The sequence below is a fragment of the Pleurodeles waltl genome, chromosome 5 (assembly GCF_031143425.1).
Source record: "Pleurodeles waltl isolate 20211129_DDA chromosome 5, aPleWal1.hap1.20221129, whole genome shotgun sequence".
In the NCBI taxonomy this organism is placed as follows: domain Eukaryota; kingdom Metazoa; phylum Chordata; class Amphibia; order Caudata; family Salamandridae; genus Pleurodeles; species Pleurodeles waltl.
This window is the reverse complement of record NC_090444.1, coordinates 1,739,077,792-1,739,101,129: the sequence shown is the minus strand read 5'-3', so window position 1 is coordinate 1,739,101,129 and position 23,338 is coordinate 1,739,077,792. Positions and strand designations below refer to the sequence as shown.

The 23,338-nt window shown below is 44.6% G+C and overlaps 1 protein-coding gene across 1 annotated transcript in view; it reads left to right on the top strand.

Moving 5' to 3' along the window:
• The window catches only part of LOC138297428 (cysteine-rich venom protein-like), a 641,907-nt gene that overhangs the window by 61,941 nt on the left and 556,628 nt on the right, over positions 1-23,338 (top strand). The window contains exon 2 of the mRNA XM_069236788.1: positions 6,187-6,254. Coding sequence (XP_069092889.1) covers positions 6,189-6,254 — 66 coding nt within the window. The 5' untranslated portion in view covers positions 6,187-6,188. The remainder of the gene's footprint in view (positions 1-6,186; positions 6,255-23,338) is intronic.

The window sequence follows — 23,338 nt, the reverse complement described above, 5'->3', positions numbered from 1 at the left end:
GTGGGGTGACACCTCAGAAAACATGCAAATATAATTTTGCACAGTTCACTGTGCTTGCAGTTTTGAGCATTGCACTTGACTATGAATACTGTACTATTGTTGATTTTTGCACTGCCAAGGGGCGAAAAAGGATCCATTTCATTTGCTCACAGAAAAGTTGCTGTCTATTGTTTTGTGATTACAATTGAGTTTTTAACAGGCTAAACACATTTACCAGATTTTTTTAAATGAGGCCTACAGAACTATTGTTCATCATTTCATATGGCTTTTCTTAGACATGCAAACCAAAGTTGTAATTTTGACACAATTTACCCAAATATTTAAAACAGTTAAAGACTTTGGATTAAACATCTCAGCATTGAAGAAAGGGAAGAAAAAAGGCATTGAGTTATAAAGCTGTAGGAGGACAGTTTAATATCAACCTCTCTGGCCCAGTCATACTTGTAAGCAGATGCCAGACTGAGTCAGCAAGTATTGCTTGCACAGACTGGTCAAGGGTGTACACCTATATGCACCTGTGTTCATGGGTACAGCAGAGACTTTACCCTGCTGCAAAGCAGTGTGCCTTATTTTAAAAGGTGTGTACTGATGGTTAAAGCTCAAAGCCATATTAATTAGCAGCTTACAGTGGATGAATCTTCCTTAGCGGGACTCACTCACAGAAGTCGTTAAATACCTAGGAACTCCAAAGCCAAAAAAAGTGTGTGAGAGTGGGAGCTGCAAGTCGGAAACAACTTACTCACATTAAACATCAGAGTAGGTCTTGTTTAATGTGACTTAAGGATGCAACTAGACCCAACCTTTGGAGGGGGTAACACCTCAGCAGAGGAAACCTCTTTATCACACTTCCTGTTAGCAGAGCCACAAATTTCTGCATACTTCCAAAGAAGTCTTGGTTCCTTCTCATTGGGCACTCCGGACAGATTTATTAAGGTTTGCGTTGCCCTTGCACCATGCAAGGTTGACTCAATACCTAGGTGAGACTTATCAAGACAGTCAAGGCTACCTGGAGTAATACAAGCCAGTGCAAATTGCTGTCGTGCGTTTCTCTGCCTCAGGGAGTCGATACTTGGGTGGAGCATGGGTGTTTCCATGCATCCACCCATGTATTTTGCCACATTCCCAGATGTACTAATATAGGTAGACCTGGGAATGCATCAAAATCCTGCACCTCCACAGAGGAGGTGCAAGGAGGAGAAATATGTTTATTTTTCCTATTTTGTTTTCTATCTGTGCTGCATTCTGCGCCACAGGTAGAAAGAGGAAAATGGCTCTGCAGATTGTTTTTGTTCAGGAAAGTGTCCCTTCCTGCACTAAAACAATCCTGACACAATGAAGGCACCCTGGCAACATAGTGCCAGGGTGCCTCCTTTGGCGCTAGGTAGCCATAAGTGCACCAGCACTTGGAAGGGACAGGAGTGAGCTGTACAATGTTAAATATGGCGCATTCCAGTCCTTTCCCTTTCATGCAATGCAGCACAGCAAGGTGGCTTTCTGTGTTGCATGAATGTTTGGTAAACATTGGCCTCAAAGTTTATCATGATGAAATTAATGAATGGCTTCCAGGAGCCACTGATATGTGCAGTCCTGGTGAGTCATTATCGAGGGATGAGACTCTGGAGGCTGTCGCAGTGCTCTCCTCAGGTATCCCTTGGTCTAAATGGTCTTCTTGCGGAGATGTGTCTTGCTACTCCCCTGTCCCAATCACTACTTGATCTGTCAAAAAACACTAAAGACATGGAGAGTTTTCCACATGAGAATAGTGAAGCACACATTGTGGTCATTCTGAAACCAGACTTTCCTCTGGACAAATATGTGTCATGTAGACAAAGCTCCTTAATAAACACAGAGGCTAAAATTCTAGCAAACATATTAGTGGTGGGTGTGTCCACAGTCATCATGAACTTGGTACACCCAGACTAAAGAGGGTTTATGGCCCATTGTGCCTCTAGAAACAACACTCAACGTGCCTCAAATACACTGTCCTTAGGATTTAAAATGATAGTGCCCATTGCATTGTTAATGATTGATTTAGAGAAGGCTTTGATAGTCTCTGATGAAATTAGCTCTTTACACATTTAGGATGCATGGGCTTTGGGTTAAATTCTGCTGATTATACATTTATATACAGGGGTCATGGCCCAGATTATAGTAGGTGGGCCCTGCCACGCCTCTTCCCTTTGAAGTGTGATGTGGTACAGGGCTGCTGACTTGGCAATGGAACCTGTGAATGATCAATTAGGCAAAAAAAAAAAACTTTATTTTGTTGGCCTGTTGAGATAGAGGATAAAATATCTTTATATGTTGGAAACTTCCTGATTTCACTAAGTGATCCGCTAACATATGGCCCTTTTGTGGTATGCACATTCCATATATTCAGTCAATACTCTGGGTTCAAAGTCAACTGGTCTAGAATGAGTTTTTAACTCTGTGTTCGAAAGAGGAATACAACTCCTGGAATGGGTCCCTTGGGGTATGGTTCAACATATGGAGTACTCAAATCACGCATACAGGGGGACATTGCTTAAGCAGATAACATAGATTCCATATTGGAAAGAGTCCAGGGAGACATACAGATCTAACTCGCATTAGCTTTGTCAATGTTAGGCAGAATCACACTATTGAAAATTATTACTCTTCCTAACATTTTGTATACTTTTCAAAACTATCCCTTTACTCTCCCAAAGAAAGTCTTAAAAATCATAACATCACTATGAGAAAATGCCCATTTTTGAGTGATTAGCCTCAATATGTTGCTAAATGTTATTGCTATTGTTTAGAGTCTGCAAACTAGAATACTGTTGTCCAGTGCCCAGTGTAAGTGCTCAGACACTAAAACATCTACAAATTGGCTAGTCCCTGATTAGCTTATTTAACTTTTCTATAAGGCCATTGTACATGGAGCAGAAATACACCATGGCATGAAAAGTCAAATGACACCTATGGAATGCAGCACTTATTTTTGCCATCCACTAGTGCGACAATGGAAACCATTGCTTCAGGCCCACCACTGTAGACTGACTGCTGCAGTTTAACACCTGCAGTGCGATTTGCTACAATAGCCTCTTTTAACAGGTAAAACCTCCCTTAGCAAGTCCTTCCTATGTAAGACTTGTAGCCCAGAAGGTAGGGTGCATGGTATTTTAAAGTGTGCATGTAGAAAATTAATGTTACCATGCCCCTACATTGACAAGGCCCTAAAAGGTAACCAAAGTGCAGATTAGAATTCTAATACTGCTAACTCATGATGGGGACAAGCTAGAAAAAATTTAAACCACAACTTTTATTAGTTATTAACATAATAAGGAAACATTGTTAGACAAATGATCATTTATCTTGTACCTCCCTGAGGTGTCAGAAGGCTAATCTGCCAGCTCCTTTGATCACGCCTGGGAATGGATGTGAAAGAGGTATGAAATTAGGCCTCGGTGGAGTTTGCAGAGTTCTGCTATGCCGAACTCTGTGAAGTGACCAAAAAACTCCAGCGCTACATGGAGTACCGAAAGTGGTGGAGTGTGTTAGGTCACACCATTCACATTGTTTTAGCGCCAGGTTATTGTACGGTGCAGAAAAATAAGCGTGAACGACACCACAAGCAGCGCAAGAGGGCGCTGAATCTTTTCTGCCACTCGAGTAGATTTTCTACTCGAGCATCAACTTCTCCAGCGCAAACGGAAGGTTTCTCAACGCGGCGGTAGAGATCATCTGTGACCGCCTGTGTTAAGAAATCTCGCTGGGAGGTGGTTATTTTCTTCACACGCGCTCGCAAACTTAACGTTGGTGAGCGCGAACGAGAAAAAAACTCTGCTCTGTAGAGTGGAGTTCACTGTGCACCCTTATATGAAATGTCTCCCAGGAGCAAGCAATAGGCTGGCCTGAATGGATAGTGATGACTGCTCAGAACTCCACAGAATAGTCAGAGTGGTGGCTGTGGGCATGCTGTTGGTATGCTGTCAAATTCTGCTTGACAGGTATGCTGAGCCACGTGTAACACTTGCAGGGTGTTGTAGGTAAAGTGCCTGCTTCAAACTGGATTTTAGTGTTAAATGTGGGAGGACACTAGTGAGTTCCGTATGACACTCTCACATACAGCCCCACCCTTAATAGCCCAAGGTTAGTGTGGCCGAAGACTTTCACCTTCTTAAAAAGGCCCAGCACGTGGCATTTTGGGCTTGTTTGGAGTAAGGCAAACAGGAACTACTGAAAAAGTGGGTTGCCCCAAGATCTTTTACCCCATTCATTAGGGAATGCCCAGGACTCATGCCATAAATGTGGGGTTCCAGTGACACCTTGACCATAACACTGCTGGACTTGTGAAAGGATACTAAGAGACTGAACATGCTGCACCCAGCAACTGTGGTGTGTGAGAAGGACCTGAGAAAGTTGGACCACTTTCTACGTGATATCCAAGGCCAGAAAGATCTCCAAGAATCATTAGTGTGATCCCCGGGGTGGTCCCAGGAGCATAAAAGAATCTCAAGAGTTCATTTATGTGAGGAAGCTCAACTGGCCAAAGTTAACTGGACCTGGACTGAACTTTGCTTCTGCCCTCTGCCTAACACCTTGAGAGTCTTAAGTGCTCTACTGGAGGTCCAGAGGACCTTAGAAGTGTACTCCTGTGGTTGTCTGGGCTCCAAAAGATGTTTTTACAACTTGTGCTTTAGAGCTTCAAGGGACGGCTGGCAAAAAGTACTTCAACAGAGTCAGACTGAATTTCAGGTTTGTCCCACATGATCAAGAGTTTTTCTTCAGCAAAACAGTAAAATCCCTTTTCATATTGGAACTTTGAAACTTTTTGAAAATTCCCTACTTCCAGGCCCTAGCGGGGTCGATCTTCTTGTATTCACTAGCGCTCCATGGCAGTTGGCTTCATACAACCCCTTGGTCCAGGTCTGCCAAGACCATTGACTACCACAGTTGCTATGCCCTTTTATATATAGCAATATTCACTGAAAATGTTAATAGTTCATGTCTCCGGTTCCCCTTATAGGATTTTTGTCATTTTGGTATCATTTAACTTCTCTCTATTTTTATAAATTGGAGTGGGATATTTAATCTGTTGTGACTTCAACTTGTTGACTTTTCTGGTACTTATAAATGCTTTTCACATTTTCTCTAAGGAATGCCTGTCTGCTCTGTACCACAGCTACTGGCGGCTGAGCTTAGCTTTAAATTACTGAAGCCTCGGACTACTGTACTTACCACTATTTATTTTGTTTGTGTGGAATAATGCTTATCCCAGTGTTTTCTCTTGCCAAATGTTGTATATCAACAATGGAGAGTTGAGTATTGTAGATCCCATATTATGTCACAGAGTCGCAAACCTGTGGGTTGCAAATGAGTAGATTAATTCCTTCCACAATGGCTGTACTCAAGATATGGCATATGCCGTGGAGTTGTAGGCCCTGGGTGAGAGCATCCCAATTCATTACCTATATGGCAGTAGGCCTGCTCCAGGGATACCCCTTACTACAATGCGGTATTGGAAGTCTTTGACGAAACAATTTGGCTGGGATATGAAAAAGACTGTACATACTCCCCTTTGGTTGGACACAACCTAGTAACTGCAAGTACATTGAAGGTCTCTGTGAAAGCAAGGAGAGGGTTGTACTTCTCCATTCCGAATTCAATTGTTATCTCCTACTTAGACATGCTATCACAAATCCTTAGCTGACCTAGTTTATTTACCTGACTTTAGCCCACCAGATGCCAAACTGAATATGTCACACCTCCCATCACAGGGGAAAAGGTTTGTGTGGTGGCTTGCTATAATAGATTAAGCCAAGGCCCATTGTTAAGATTCTGTGATTCTGCCCTCAGCTGTGTTCATTCGTTAAGAAGAATATATAAGTCAGTGGGTTCCTGTAGAATAGACCGTTTATGGATTAGTATAGATTCAGGCCCAAATGCTGGGTCTAGGAAATGAGGACCACAGCAAGTTTTCCTTTTGACCATTTTATCCTGATGAAGACCCCATGGAAATAATGTTTAAAGAATTGAAATGTTGAAGCTCATGCATGTGGACTGGCATTCTTTGAAGTTTGTTAGAACTATCCTCCCAGCACTTCATAATTCTCCTTCTTTGCTATTTACACAGCATTGTGCCCAATCAATGGCCTACAGAGAACATTGCTATGAAATACTTTCACTGTAAATTAACAAATTAATTAATGACTTTATTTGCAGAAATGGGCATGCTGACGTTGGCATTGTTGTCTGTTCTGACTGTTGTGTTGCATCGATCAATCGGCGAGGTACGCATTTTAAGTTATATTTAAAAAGGAAACATTGCCAACATGAGTAAGAAAATAAATGTATGACGAAAACAGTGTTAAATGCAGTAGATAGAACTGGTTGACCCTGCCTCATAATGTAAGCATGTTTGCTCTTTCTGCAATGGGCTTACAGCTGCCGGTTTACTGATGTACCAATCTGCCCGTTTACATCAAACAAGAGCTCAGGAGACTTGCATTCTCTTATGGTGACGTCAAGCAGGAGCACTTAGTTGGAATCCCAAACAAACAGAAAGGCTGCTCACAAACATGCATTTAATGGCAAACATCAAGCACATAGCATTAATGATTTTCTGTGCGGTGCTAATCGCACACCTTTAATATATTTGAGTCAACTATGAGTGAAAAGAAAAGACAAGGCTAAAGCACCCCTCACGTCCCAAAGGACAATTTATTAAATCCCCATTTTCTGATTATTTCTGTTTTGTATTTTACGTTGAGTAGGAAAGTATTCATGTCTACTTTTAGAGCTTGCATTGCAGTTGCGCACTCAAACTTTTATTTGCTTCTCTTGTAGACACAGTGGTCCAGGTTTATGACAAAGTGGCGCAGAGCTGTGCTGCTCCAAAAATAGCAGTGCCGCACTGCACTACTTTTGAAACACAGGGATGTGCAGTATTTAGAGGAATACGGCACACCCCTGTGTGTTCCCCTGTGCCGGTGCTAAATTTTATTGCCAGCACCAATGCAGGCATCCTTACAACATAGTGCAAGGGTGTCTGTGTTTAGGAGATAGATTGTTTATGTGCAGGAAGGTGGATGCACCCCTGTGTTTCCCCCTGCGCCGGCGCAAAATTTTATTGCTAGCGTCAGTGCAAGCATCCTTGCAACATAGTGCAAGGGTGTCTGCATTGAGGGGATAGATTGTTTGTGTGCAGGAAGGTGTTCCTTCCTGCACATAAACAATCTACAATGGCAATTTGGCACTTCTCTGTGTGCTGCAAAATGCAGCACACATAGAAGTACCAAAGCATCATTTTGAAATGATTGTTAAGGGGCACCTTCCTGCACATAAACAATCATTCATGACCTTTTGCTACTTCTATGTGTGCTGCAGAATGCAGCGCACATAGAAAGAGCAAAAATCGAGGAGGAATAAAAGTATTCCTCTTCGTTGTGCAATGCTTACGCCAGCCCTGGGATGGGGAGGGTTTTGGCATTGCCCCAGATTTCCGACTTTTTGTAAATCTCGGGCAGTGTCATAAGCAATGGATGTTACATTGGGACACCCACAGCAACACCCATTGCACTCCCCTCTGATGCAGAAAACTGCGTCCGAGTGGCCCATATTTACAAGGAGGCGTTAAGCCACAAAAAGTGTCTTAATGCCTCCTTGTAAATATGGTGCAGTGAAAAGCGCCACCGGAGCATGACTGAAAGTGACGCTTCGATGGCACTAGAGCCTTTTAAATCTGGCCCAATGTATCTGTTAAATTAAGCTAGGCCCAGAATTACATATGCGTTGCATTGGGTTTGCATTTCTTTTGTAATGGAAACCGAACGTAAAGTGTTATGTTGGGATTGCGTGTATTGTTGCAAATCTCTCTCTGCAAACATTTGTAGACAGGGATTCTGACCAAAATGTTATGCCCCGTCAAGGCAAGCAAAGCGAGGAGAAATGTTTTCATTTCTCCTCGCTTTTCTCTTTCATGTGTGCTACACTGTACAGCACACAAACAAAGCAAAAGTGTTAAATGATAAATGATAGTTTTAGTACTGGAATGGTACTCCCAGTACTAAATCTACACTTCACAGAATGCACACATCATTGCATTATGGAACATAAGTGTGTGAGTTGCGTGTGGCAGCCTAAAGTGAGCTAGATCAGGAAGAGAGAAAAACAGTAAATTAGAGCTGCTCCGCTATCTGCCCTTCATGCAACAGAGCACAGCAGCCTTGGTAGCTGGGACATATTGTGTGAATTATTCAAAAATCTAGGCCTTGGTGTCATATTTTGTTTTCTTATTAAAGATTTGTTGTGATTGTCTTCAGTGCTAACACACATGAGAGGGTTGTTGCCTTGATTGATAAACTTGTGCAGATGTTTGTACAGCAAAATGTTGTTGCTGGGAGTCTGCTTGATAGATCAAGATGAGTAATGTGATTGGACTTTTATGTATTGCTTTGATGTTTGCATAAATACAGTTCTGGCTGTGCCATTTCTCAATAAGCATAGGCAAACCCCACAGGTCTGTCCTTCACCATCTATAGGATTGTTTTTTAAAAAGAAAATTACACCACAAAAACTAAAAGGAAAAAATTGGGGTGTATCCACAAAGGTACCTTTAACTAATGCTTAGGTTTAATAGTATACTTTATAGTAACTTTACTTCTTTGAGCTATTAAACATGATCTGAATGTAAAGTTACTACAAATTTTAGACTTACACGTCTTTACACCATGAATAAGCGAAGGGACTACATTTTCATGTGTAATGTTACTACTGCCAAACAGGAGCAGTATTAAGTCCAGCACCACACATGACCAACCACTGCTACTGCAAGACCTCCTTTAGCAGAGACAGCAGAGCAGAATCTCTGTATGGTAGTTATGGGTAAGTAAAAATTGTATTCCTAATTGATAAAACTTATGTATAGAATTAATTAAAACTAATGTAATTATATTTTGTTAAAAGATAATATTACATTTATTTTTAAATTAAAAATCAGTTAATTCAAATATGATAAAATAAAATAAAAATGTTTCTTTTAGATACTTCTTTAACATTAGATCATATTTATTTAACTTTTAAGTATCCTAGGGTAGCTGGTATTTATAATTTTTTAAGAACGTCTGTTCCACTTAGAGTCAAAACACCTATTGCGACTTTCTGGGAATCAGATCTTGGTGTTGTTCGGCCAACTTTTTTATGGAATAGAGTATGGTGTAAGATACATTTCACAGGACACACTACAAGCCTCACGCAGGCCCTAAATATTTTTTTATAATAGACTTTTCTACACTCCTGTATGCCTTTGCAAACTCAAATTTACTCAAAATGACAATTGTTGGCGCTGCCACACTCAGCAGGGTACTGACTTTCACAAGTTTCTTTTCTTGTCCATCCTTATCTACTTTTTGGTCCTCAATATGGTCTCGCATTTCAGCAATTACTCAGATCTCCTTATCAATGTCATATGACTTACTTTTTTTGGGTGGCATACACAAACTTTGAAGTTCATTCTAGCCTCTTGGAAAACTGCTGGACTTCTTGCTTTCTATTGCAATTTCTGTTTTTACTTCCAACTGGAAATCTTCAGAGAACATTACTCTCACACAGTGGTGGAATTCTGTATGTTACCATCATAGACTTGACAGCTACAAGCTTAATTCAACAGGAACTTTCTTCAAACGTCATCAGCTATGGCTGCCATTAAGTAACTATCTCTCACGCACTGCGAAGGAAATGTTTTTTTTTACGCCTTTTTGAAAATGTCAAATATATTTCCTGTTTTTCATCTTATATATACTTATTTCTTCTTATATTCGCTGTAACTATTGTCTATTATCTTTTTCTCCACATGGCTATCACTTGATTTCCTTTTCTATCCCTATAGCTCTTCCCACTCTCCCTGTATCTTTCTTCTTTCTTTATTCAAACTTGGATTCTTTGATACTATATTGTTGTATATGCCTAATTCATTTATATGTTTAATATGCATTCATAAGTACAATATTATTTATTCATATATCTCCACAACTGCATATCTCTGCTTTGGCAATGTTAAGTTAAAGTTCTTGTATTTGACTCAATAAAAAACATCTTTAAAAAAATATGCAGATATTTCCCATTTCCAGCCACCCCCCTTGGCTTTTTAACCTTTAGTACTAAAATGTAAACTTATGGGTGCAAACACTCCACAGTAGGGCCCCAGATCTCCCCAAAGAAAAAGATAGGACAGGCAGAAACATGACTTCACATGTGGTCTGTGAATATAATTTTGTAGTATATTTTTAGTATTAATACTATATAAGTAGTGCACAATGTACTACTAAGTACAGTTTGAGAATAGGCCCCAGAAGAGAAAGTATGCCACAACCTAAACATGGCCAGTAAATGCTTGCACTACAGATGTTAAATTGAAAAAAATCAACAATGTGGTTATTTGCTTGTTGTTTTTTACTAAGAAGCTTTTAAGGTACGCAATGTATTTTATTATTGTTAATGTTAGTGAAAGAGGGAAGACTAAATCATGATCAAGCACTCATATTGCAGTCAGGTACAATGTTACAAAATATAAAAAAAATATAACAATAAAAATACACTCTTTCAACCAGCTTTGTCAGTGAAGAAAAGTGAACTAATTTAAAATGAATAAGAACAATATGCTTTACGTAGTCATTTAAAATGAAGGGAGTCAATGGGTAAAGTGGACTGACCTATTTTCTTCATGCTGCATTTGGTGGTGGGTAGAAGCAATACATGAATGACAATTGAATAGACCAACAGATAAAGCTTGCTGACAAAAAGCCCCTTTTTGTATATTTATACAATTTCAGATTTTTTTTCCAAAAACAATAGTCTGTGAGACAGCAAAGGCCGGACCTAAAATACTACAGTTGCAGCTCGAAGGAGGGAGAAGGGGTGGAGCGGCGCAGAACAGAGGGGAGGAGGAAGAGGAGGGTAGCACGATAAAAAATAAAATAACAAACTTACCTGTTTCACCACACCGCACCACCTACGAACTGCTTTTTATCTGCAGGGACAGGCTCAGCCTTCCAGCCTGCCCTGCGTCCAGTCCTACCACTGCTTTCATGCTGCTGGCACCATGAAAGCAGTGGGCACCATGAAAGCAGTGGTAAGACTGGACAGAGGACCCTGGCTGGGTGCTCTGAGGCAAAGAGGGACGCTCTGCCTGCTCTCTCCAATCCGGCACTGCAGTGCCAGGTTGGACAGAGCCTACTGTGCATGTATGCTTGGTTGGCCTGAGACGCCCGGCAAAACATACATGCCCACTGAGGGGGAGTGCTGTGAACTCCCCTTCTGTCCCTGTCATGCCTGTGGCCCCACCCCCTTTTGCAGTAAAAACATAATAAACACAGTTTATTATGTTTTTATTGTAAAAGTTTTGCAGCTGCTGCTGCAGGCAGGGGGGTGACGCTCCTCCGCCGTCCCTGATATACTGTAGACTGTAATGGTTTGCCTACCTTCATACTGCAGCCCAGAAGCACATGCATGCTAGACACGATATGGTAATCTACATTTATGCTTTCTACCAATTGAGTTCTTATAGTGTTATTAAAGATTGTTGATAAACCCTTTCTTATCCCAGAAATTCAAATTCATCTTGCATCTTTTGGTTTTAATTAGTGATGATATCCATAATATTCCATTAATTAAGGAACAGTAATCTGTAATTTGTAGAACTGTGGCAAACAGTTGTGAAATCTCTATTCCAAAATCACTTTCTCTAAAAGGACATATTATATTGGCTTTGGTCTACTGATAGTTGGTCGTTTTAGCCCACTGCTCAATCTGGTGGCATGGGCAGTATATTCTGGACCTTATTTACAGTTTTGCAGGCTGGGTACTCCTCCACAAATGTGGCAGAGTACCCTGTCTGCCAAATTCTCCATTTAGAGCCAGGTGAAACATCATGTTTTTGCTGGATCTGCTTGTAGAAACCTTAGCCTGACAGCCCCAAAGGACATTAGGCCATCAATCTAAGAACGTTAGATCGTTCTTTGAATTTAGTGTGGACATTGTTTCTATTTGAAACCACCAGGAAAGCGTGGTGATCCCAAACAGGCAATAAAAAAGACCTCCACACTCCTATAAGAAAAATCCCAGGGTGTTAGAGCCATTAGTTCTTTTTCCGAAACATGAGTTTGATTTTGGAAAACAAAATACATTTCTGGGAGACTGCATTAAATATGGTGGCTTCTCAGTGAGACTGCAGTGTAACAGCTCATCTGCAGTCAGAGAGAGCAGCATTTCCCCAAAAATGGGGGCGGGTGTTTGTCATCTGACAACCCCTAAATAAGTCCCATAATCCCTCACTATAAGTGATGGGCATGGTTAGATACACAAGTAGCTGGCTTTGAAGAATTGAAAAATAAATCTTCTGTGCACACGAAAAGGGACTACCTCCTGCTACTGAATTTGGTTGTGGCTTTTTTTTTATTAAATTAAACTTTATTGGTTTATAGGTGTAGTGCATAGACAGTACATCACATAGAATCTTACATTAAGCATCATGTTATTTTGCAGTTCTCAGTATCTGTAAGCGTATGTACAAACATCTGGAACAACATAACTACATAGACAGTGGTTGAAGTACCCATTGCGAGTAAGTAGAGAGAAAGAACAATGCCTTTGTAAAAAGAATCCATGAAATGTATAAGTATTGCAGGAGTTCATCCAGTACGGCCTTTCCTGAGTGACTATGATGCTAAAAAAAAACCAATCCACAGTCCTTATATATCCCAAAGCCAATATACAACAAATGAAACCCCACCATCTCCCACCATCTGCTTCTGTGTTAGGCCTCTACGTTAAATGTAATAGAGGCGCATGGTAGATAGTCCATAAATGCCTGTGGCACACCCATCAAGAACCCAGAGTTTCCTCTACCCCTATTCAACATTCCTAGGAGAAATGGATTATGTATCCCCATCTCCAGAGGCAGTCAAGCCCCATGGCTCTCTTAGGTCAGATAGCATAACCAACCAAGGTTGTAAGTCATTTTCAAGCTTATCCACTCTATGGGTGTGCAATCGCCCATTCAGAGACATCTTTCATCCATGCCATACATGTGGGGGGTGTCAGACTGAGCCATGCAATGGTTATGCACCTCTTCACAAGTACCAGCCCAAGGAGGTCAAACTTCCTGTTTAATATTTTCTTTGCAGGAGCGGGAAGCAGTGCCAACAATACCTAACTGAAACCCTAATTAGGTATGTGGTATGTCTTGCCTGTAGCAAGATAAGGAGAAGCATGCCCACACCATAAGCAGAAAGTCCGCAGTCTGAGCCCCACAGCGTGGACAGCCGGCTGGTCAGGTGTCCTATATACCATGTAATGTTTGTGGAGTGAGATAGGTGTGGTGTATAAAATTATAGCCCAACCTGCTTGACTATGCCCCTTAGTTGTGGCTTCTTCAGAATGAGCAGCTGAGGATGTGGGAGAACATAAAAGCACATAAGGTCATTAGTCCTAATCATGAGTGGCCTGCAAACCAAGATTCATAATTCAGCTTCTATCTGTGACTAAATTAGGACTGTTATCACAGTACAGTGAGTGTCTGCGTGATATTCAGCACATAAAATCTGGCACAAAATATGTGGGCAAACTACTAAATCACAGTATTTAAGCACCTTAGTGCAGGAAACAATACTTCCTATTACCCTGTTATCCACAAATATGAGGCCTTAGTGAGTAATTATGCACATTTTAACTAGCACACCCGATAATGTCGGTACTTACCAAGTACGCAATTGTGCAGGGCTCGGATTGATCCACACAAGCATGACTTTCTCTAAATGTTACATAAGTTGCAAACCTTGAAGAAGACATCACTGCAAAGTCTACACCTCGCTCCATAAAAATAGATCGGTTTTCTGCTTTGATTTTGTCTGATGCAGAATCTGCAGCAAAGTTTTCCTGAAAAGTACAGTTATATGCCTTCCAGTGAGAAAATGTCATCTTTCACCAGTGCTTCAAAACTTTGAAACACAGTGCCAGAATGATTTCCTTGTGGCTTTCATGAAAATTGCTCTTTGCACTAGGTTAATAAAGGTTAACATTATATAAAATACTAAGGGGGTCATTACGAGTCTGGCAGTCACTAGACCACCAGTTGGTCTGAGTCCCACATTTCAACACTGGTGGGCAGGCTGCCAGGGAACCGTAAGCTCTGCCGGGATCTGGAGGTGGTGGTGGTCCTAATTCGCCAGTGCAGCACGGCAAGCAGTGCTGCACTGGGGATTACGACCCACTTCTCTGCAAGTGCTTTCCTGGCGGTACCACTGCCCTGAAAATGCTGGCTGAGAACAGGTACATGGCGCCTCAGGGGGGCCCCAGCACTGCCCATGCACTTGGCCTCCCTGGCCAGCACCATCACAATTTTTTGCATACCTTTTGCATATCTTTGCATACAGTGAACATTGCGATGGTGCTGGTTCACCCTGCAGGCTACATCATTGCTGCCGGCTCGATTATGAGCTGTAGCTTGTTTCCCGCCAGGCCAGCTGGGGTAAACACATTTTTCCACCCGCTGACCCAGAAGAAAACTCTAAGGGCATATTTATACTCTGTTTGCACTGAACTTGCATCAAAACAATTTACGCAAATTCAGCGCAAACCTAACACCATATTTATACTTTGACGCCCGACCCCGAGAACGTCAAAATTCAGCAGTGTGCATCATTTTCTGGATGAGTGAACCCGCCTTGCATTAATGATATGCAAGGTAGGCGTTCCCGTCCAAAAAATGACTTTAAGGCCTGTGCGCCTTATTTATACTCCCATGTCATTTTGACACACAGGAGGGGGCTGGCCCTAAAAAATGGCACCCAGCCTGATTTTCACCATTTTTAAATTAACACCTGGGAGAGGGAAGGCGTTAAGGGACCTGTGGGCTCATTTCCATGATCTCTGACCATGGAAGCAATCCACAGGTGCCCTTCCCTGCCCCCAGGGACACCCCCTGCCACCCTTACCCACCACTGGAGGACACCCATGGATGGGAAAACCCATCCCAGGTAAGTAGAGGTAAGTATTTTTTTTTTATGTGGCATAGGGGGGGCCTAACTTGGGCCCCCTTACATGCCACTGTGCCCAATGGCCATGCCTAGGGGACAGAAGTCCCCAGTGCATGGCAATTGGGCAGGGGGGCATGACTTCTGTCTTTGCTAAGACAGGAGTCATTTAAATGGGGGTTGTGCATCAAAAAATGGCGCAAGTCTGGTTAGAGCCAGGATTTTTTACTCTAACCTGACTTGCATCATTTTTTGACGCACAACCCCCATTTTTCGCTCCCCCTGCGCTGCCCGGTTAGAGTAATTTTTTTTCAACTCTAACCAGCCTGCAGCACCGGCTACCGTCAATCCATAAATAAGGTGTCAAAAAGGATAAATATGGCCCTTAGTCTGCAACTTGGTTGGTGCCTCAGGTATAACAACACATTGTGATTCACCCCTCAATTCTAGCCAGTTTTGGACCTCCTTTGGTGTCAGAAAGGAAAGAATCTTGTTGTCTAAAATGACCTTTAACTTCTCTTAACAATGCATATTTGAACCCCAAAGTGCGGAGCCCCTGTTTCACCTCATGGAATGGCTCTAACTGCCATCGAATCTCCATTGTGTAATTCTAGCAAAAGATAGCAGATTTATTGTCCACTGTCAATGGGATGTTGGCTCTTGCAATCTGCAGGATATTGTCCCGGTCTCTGAAATTGAACAGCCACACCACCACCGGCCATGGAGGGGCTCCCGGGTTCGGGGTGTGCCCCAGTAATCTATGAGCCTGTTCCACCAAGAAGAAGGTTGAAATGTTGCCCCTCAGAACTTTGTCCACTAACCAAGTTTCTAGATACAGGTCAATGCTTGACCCCTGTACTCCCTCGGGCAAGTCCATCACCCAGATACTGTTCCTCCTGGAGCAGCCCTCCACCTCGTCCACCCTTGCACATAGTACTGCCACCTCTTTTTGAAGTGCCACAATATGCTGATCAGGATCAGCCACTGAAGGGCACATGTCTGACAACTCCAAATCCGCAACCTTCATTCTGTCTTTGAGTTTCTTGTGGTCTTCATGCAAAAACCCTACTTCCAACATCAGAGTATCCAGTTTGAGTTCTAGTGAGGCTTTAAGACTATTCACAGCTGTCAGGAGCTCTGACAATTTGTCTGAATGATCTTTCAACAGGCACTCCACCTCCTTCCCCTGAGGCCAGTGCCTAGGCTGAGCTGTGGCCCACGAGGAAATTGAGATCCTCTCAACAGGAATAGTGGCTTTCACTTTGGCCATGATAGCAACTCAGAGTCAGAGGGGGCAGACCCACTTGAATCCTACTGAGGAGGGCCAGGTAATGTCAGTGGTGCCTCCCTGCACCCTAGCTTGTTCGAATGACAGTCCACACTAAGGGGGGATTTCAAAGCTCACAATCAGGAGAGAAAGAAACAGCAACCAATGACCAAGAACAAGTATGGCAAGGGAGATGCTCAGCAGTTGTAGGGGGGCTCACCCTGCTTGTCAACAGACTGCGCAATGGGGAGAAAAGTCTGAGGCCGTTGTAGATCCCCTCACTTCGTTCATCTGGGAACATACACCACAATGTGCATCTCCATGCAGCCAAGTTGCCCAGAGATCAAAGTCAGTGATTACTGCTGATGTGTCCCCCCAGTGTTCATGCAGTCACCAGTTTAATTAGCAAGGATGAGTGGGAGAGTTGCGCCCCCTGTCTGCAGGTCCTAACCCAGACTGGCCAACCTCTTTATCTCCAGTAAATCACCACTCAAACCTCCAAGTAAAGGCAGAGGGTTGTGAGGAAGGCAGCTGGACCTCTTGTTAATTGTGCTGTCCGAAATTCCCCTTACCTCGTCAGTCCAGTGAGTGCAGGGCAGAAAACGGCACTCTAGTTAGCCCTCCAGCACTTGAGAGTGTGGACTCAAACTCCCTGTGCCTCCGTCCCTCCAGGCTCTCAATGGTTGCCCAGCCAGTCCAGCGCTGTGCACACCCAAACTGTTGATGGGGGGCGGGGGCCTGAAGATCATGCCCCCCACATGATTTGTCACTCCTTGGCCTCCACCTAGGCTGGCTCCAGCCGGTGCTGAGTTGGCCAGCCAGTCCTCCTGTCAGTCGAGGGGAGTAGGGCTGCGGTACACTGTGTCACCAGGCCTCCGCTGCGAACCACTAAGCCATCTCCTTGTCAGGGCCACCACAGCTACACTAGAGGGCCTGGAGCTGGGCAAAACTGGACACCAGGCATAGGGAACACAATGTGCATCCCCATTCCTTTGTAGATGACCACCTAGAGGAGATGCTCCTGATAATTAAAGGCAGCTGGCCAGAGCTCATGCTTAAGTGACAGTCCTAGCCACCATCTTGGACATGCTACTTCTACTCACAGAAATATGAAACGTTTGTAGTTTGTTAAAAAGCTCACAATACCCACACAGACAATATCTGTGGTCTACAGTGCTTTTTCACTGTGTACTGACAATGCATCACTTGATAATGAAATATTTAATGAAGAGAAATTGGGTTGAATGAAAACTATACATTTGTTGAAGTTTCATTTTAAGTGCTAGGGTTTCTTTAAACCACTCCAAATTCTTAATTGCCCTTACAGTGAGGTGACTCTGAGTTTTCTAAAAACATAGGCACATATTTATACTTTTTTAGCGCTGCATTTGCGTCATTTTTTGATGCAAAAGCGGCGCAAACTTATAAAATACAATTGTATTTTGTAAGTTTGCACTGATGTTGCATAAAAAATTACGCAAATGCAGCATTAAAAAGTGTAAATATGGGCCATACTTTTGTAGACACTGACTTACTATAGGAACCCAAAGGTATAGAGAAATACAATATAAAGTATAAAATGTGCTTCAACTTTTCTCCCAATTAATACAGTATCCATCATATGTAGGGGTTGCCTGTTGCCCAGCTCAGTTTAGGCCTGAGAATGCTGTGGAAAGAACAAGGAAGAAGAGCAAAATTTGATAGATTTTTGGGACATGGCTAGCTTTGGTTTTTGGGCACAGGTCTGACCAACACACATGGAAAAATCCCCAACCAGACATTTGTCAAAACTAGATATGTTCTGCATGGATGTCATCACATTTTCTTACCCAGAATGCCCTGCCAACACTAATCTTTTTTTTTTTCTGAACTTTGTTTATTGGTATTTCTGTAAGTGATTAACAGTCGGTACAGAAGTGTGTCCCTCAACACAGGGCAGAGATTCGGAGTTATACATTGTAATATGAATGGATGACAGACAATTACTTAGACATTTCGCCCCCCTCACGGACTTTATACAGTCAAGTAATATGTACCTTATGTTATCCAGGCCATACTCAATTCCATTAGCCGTCTTACAGTGCAGTCTGTCGGTTTCCCACATCATCTCAAACAGTACCTTATAAACCTTTAACTAGGTCAATAATCAAAAGAAAAAACGATAAAACAAACATCGAAATTGTGCGCTGGAGCAATAAGCAGTGGCTCGGTGGGACTAAGTTATACATGCAAACCTAGGTGATCTATGTAGAGGGTCAGGTTTGGCGCCCGTCCGTTCCCCATCCCAATGAAGGGATGTAACCCAATCCCAGCTGCACCTGGCCAACCCCAAAGCATTTCAAATAATCAGGTCGCATACAGTGACTCTGGCTTAGTCGGTCCTTTGCTCTACCCTCATATAGAAAAATAGGAAGTCCTCCCATGTGTGTGCACCATGACCCTCCGTGTTTCCCGGTTCCATCGTCTTCCCCCTAGGCATACCCTCGCCCACCCTCAAGGGGCACTGCGTCTCACCCAGTCTCCTGTGCCCCCCCTGCTCCCGCCTCCAATCCTTCCAGTCTTCCAGTATCTCATTCCAGAGTGGTGCCAAGGGTTGCATCATAACTCCCCGATACTCCTCCCTTCGCAGCGCTTGTAATTCGGCTTGAGCCCATACCGATACATTTCGCCACCAGTCCTCTAAATGCGGGCCCAACAGAGATCTCCAAACCATGGCAATCCGCTGTGGGAACAAAACCAGAATGAGGTTCAGGAACCTACTGCCCACCCTCTTGGAGGCTGGCCTCGCATGTAAGCCCAGCAGGCACAGGTAGGGGTCTAAGCTCAATTGTGTGTCAAGGTCCTCCCTAGGTCCTCCAGTACTTCCTGCCAGTATATCAGGACATTCCCAAACCATATGGTGGAAATCTGGGTCTGGCGCTCCACATCGAGGACAACCCCTAGGCTCTCCACCATATATTACTCTGAGTCTATGCGGAGTGAAGTGTGTTCTATGTATGAAATTATACTGAATATATCGAAAACGTGTATTTCTGGAAACTCTCTGGGGGTACGCTAACACTTTTTGCCATTCCACGTCAGGGCCTTGCCCACTGTCTCCTCCCACCATGCCCGGAGAGTTCGCAAAGATGGCAAAGTAGCGGCAGTAAGAGCCCCGTACAGTCTGGTGATCAATTGTGAGTCCTCCACCGCTGACAGTAAAAGGTGTACTATGGTATGTGTCTGTGGTTCCGCATTCACAGTAGTCCATAGTCTCCGTACCACTAAAACCAGTGTACGATACATTAGAATCTGCCCCTTCGGGAACCCCCCCTCTATGAGCTCCACAAAGGAGCGCAGTGTTCCCTCACTGAAGAGGTCTCCCAGGGTCTGCACCCCGGCCCGGTTCCAGAGTCTCAACCGAGTTCACGTCAAGGTGCAACCCAGTATTCCAGTGGTATTCCGGTCAGCGGTATCCAAGGGGAGTAAGCCACCGTCGCCCCAGTGCGCTTCAGACATCGTCTCCAAGAGGAGAGGGCCACTGTCAGTAAAATAGTCTGCTTAGGTTGGACATCCCTGGCGCTGAGCAAGCCGGCCAGGAGGAGGTCAGGGTGGATCACACCACAAGGAACAATCAGGCCCAGCCGATGCCCCCCGACAGCCACCCACTGGAGTTGACATGATAAATAATACAGCTCAAAGTCTGGAACCGCCAATCCGCCCTCTAATGTGGGTCGGCAGAGGGTGGAGAGGGACATCCTCTGGCGACCCCCATCCCACAAGAGCTCTCTAAGGAGCATGTTCAGGACCAGAAACTATGCTGCTGGTACAGTCACCGGGAGGTTGGTGAAGTAGAATAGTAGGCGGAGTAACATAATCATTTTGGACAATGCCACACGGGCCATCATTGAGAGTTTAAAGGAGTACCAAAATGCCACACATGATCGTAGGGACCGGAGTGCTGCAACAAGATTCCCATCACGGAGGTCACGCAGATCGTGGAAGACCTGTATGGCCAAATATTTAAAAGTATGAGGAGTCCAAGGAATATCAGCCAGACAGGAGGAGGGACGCTCTGTGCCCTCCATCAGCAGGAAAACTTATGTCTTTCTCCGGTTTACCCGGAGCCCAGACAAGTTACCAAATTGCTCGAGTAGAGTGAGAGCCCAAGGAATCTCCGACACACCATCCCACAAATAAATCAGCAAATCGTCCGCATAGAGTGATATGATGTGTTCTTCTCAACCCCAAGGCACCCCTCGACTGCACCCCTCCACTCGAAACTGCGCCGGCAGAGGTTCAATGGCCAGTGCGAACAACAGAGGCGAGAGAGGACAACCCTGTCTGGTACCACAAAATATTGGATAGGAGGTCAATATCACCCCACCCGCCCGTACTCTCGCCATTGGAGCTCAACCGACCGTACCCAGCCCCATTCGGACCATCACTGCTCATAGAAAATCCCACTGTATGGAATCAAATTCTTTCTTGAGATCCACTGATATGAGCACTGCCCCAGGGGCGGCGCTCCTCACGTGGTAGGTGTAGAAGTGTAAAGAGCCTTCTCAGGTTCAGGGAGGTATTACGCTCAGGGAATAAAACCCTTCTGGTCCTCATGGATGAGGTGAGGAACATGATGCAGGAGTCTGTTAGCCAGAGCTTTACTAAGGATTTTGAAGTCGCAGTTCAACATGGACAAGGGCCTGAAATCAGTCACCAACGCTTCTCGGGACTTGGTCTTAGGTAGAGGAACCACTAATGCTTCCTGCATAGTCTCAGGTAAGATAACCACATCCTAAGCCTCGGCATACAGCTCAACTAGAGCAGGAGCCAGGAGGTCCGCATACGTCTTGTAGAACTCCATAGGAAGTCCATCAGAACCTGGTGCCTTGCCCGCGGCTAACTGTGTAATAGCAGTTTTCACCTATTCCAGGGTGAGCTGCAACCCTAGAGGGTCCTGATCCTCCAGCTGTTATGTGACCAGCGGGAGGGACCTTAAGTGGTGATTTAACGATTGCGACAGGGTCTCCTCAGGTTGGCTATAGAGGGACGTATAGTATGATTTAAAGGCGTCAGTTATCACAGACAGGTCATGAACGTACTCCCTTTCCATCCCCTGTACACTCGTGATCGGAGTGCTCTCCCCCTCCGTTCACACCAACCAGGCTAGCAACCGACCCGACTTGCAATCTTCCTCCTGTATGAACGTTATGTGTTGCCGGTAATCATGGCATCGTAGCCGTTCCAACGTTCGATTAAACAGTTCCCACGTTTGGTGGAGTCTACGCTGCGTGGCCATATCTGGTCCCTGTTCCACCTCTCTATCATGGAGCTCCTTTTCCAGTTGATCTACCTTGCATACCAGGGTACGTTTGACCCCTACTGATTGCCCCAGGCAATGACCACGCATCACCACCTTCAAAGTCTCCCACTCCACACAGCGTAATGCGGTGGAGCCTCTGTTAATACTGATATGCTCCGAGAGGTGAGACCATATGCTCCGAGAGGTGAGACCTGAGCTCCTCCCTATATACTGGATGCTCCAGGGCTGTCGGCTGAAGCCTCCATGATGGATTAGGAGTGGTCCCTCCCACACCCCGCTAGGTAATGAGCAACGGGCTGTGGTCAGATAAAGTACGGACTAAGTATTCGGAGCCTATGACCTCGTGGGTGATAGAACCAGTACACAGCACCCGATCTATGCTTGTGTGTAGGTGGTGTAGTCCAGAATAAAAGGAGTAATCCCTCTCCCTCTCCTGGGGGTGCGGCACTCGCCAAACATCCTCTAACCCCCAGTGCATCAACCACTCAATTAGATATTTTACCATCTTGTGTGTTGTTGCCCCAGGCAAGGGTGGAAGGGAACGATCCATTTCAGTGTCTAGTTCGCAGTTAAAGTCACCCAGATCAAAAAATGCCCACTCAAGGATTTGGCCAAGCTCCTGGAGAGAGTCTGCCAAAAGGGGGTCTGTTCCTGGTTAGGTGCATACACACAGCCCAGTACTGTGAGTCTACCCTGCAGCCTACCCTCCACCAGAACGTATCTGCCTCCAGGGTCTAAATCACACAGAGGGATTCAAAGGGAACTCCAACCCTCACCCAAATCAGAGTGTCCCTCGCAAACGCTGAGTATGCGGTGGCAAAAAGCTGCCCCCTTCATCTACGCCTTAACCTGCCTGCTTCCCTAGTGGTGAGATGTGTCTACTGGAGCAGGAGGTGGAATGACCTACGGGGGAAGGTGCGTTCTGTGGTTGCAAGACACCAGGTAGAAGTACAGAGGACTCGCGATGGACCCTCACCTTCTCCCCCACAACTAACAACATGGGAGGAGCAAGTCTTGGTGATCATGTATCCTGAGGGCCTGGCAGGAGTAGCAAGAGGACTGGACTCTGGTAAGTCAAATCTTTACTACTATATCCCCCACCTTACCTGCATGCCATCACAAACAACAACCCCTACCCTCACCCCCATCACTCCACCACATCACATATACCCCACTATCACAACCCACCCATCCAAATATCAAGCCCCCATGGACACCCATCACCACAGCATCCACACTAGTGACAATCACTTAGCCAAACCAAGCACAACTCACACAAGCCAAAGCTGCCTTGGGAATAACAACCATAGTGGGGAACATACCCACACACAGATGGCACACGCAGAAAAATAACAATACATTTGCATCCCCACAGGACCCATACTCAACGTCACTGGAGAGGAGTTGCCAGCAACATCCAGTCCCCCCCCAGAAGAGGCCCACAGTGATGACAGCAGCTCTGCACGCCTGGATCAGGGTGACCAACCTGGCCTATGAGGGACCTCCGGACAGTCGGTTACCCTGCCACAGTACCAACCCACCAAAGACACTCCCCCCTCAGGAAACACCAGTACAGTACTCACCCAGCGGGCCCATGCCACTGTCCCCAGGACAAGTCAATCAGCAGTGTGTCTACCACTACAGGGACCCCCGGCAAACCGACAAACACAGGACGATCAGGGACCTGGGGTCAGTGGCAGTGGGCACACGGTTCAGGGGACAGAGGCACAGGACAACAGGGAAGCTGGGAGGGCTGCTGTGCTACAGGGGGAGGAC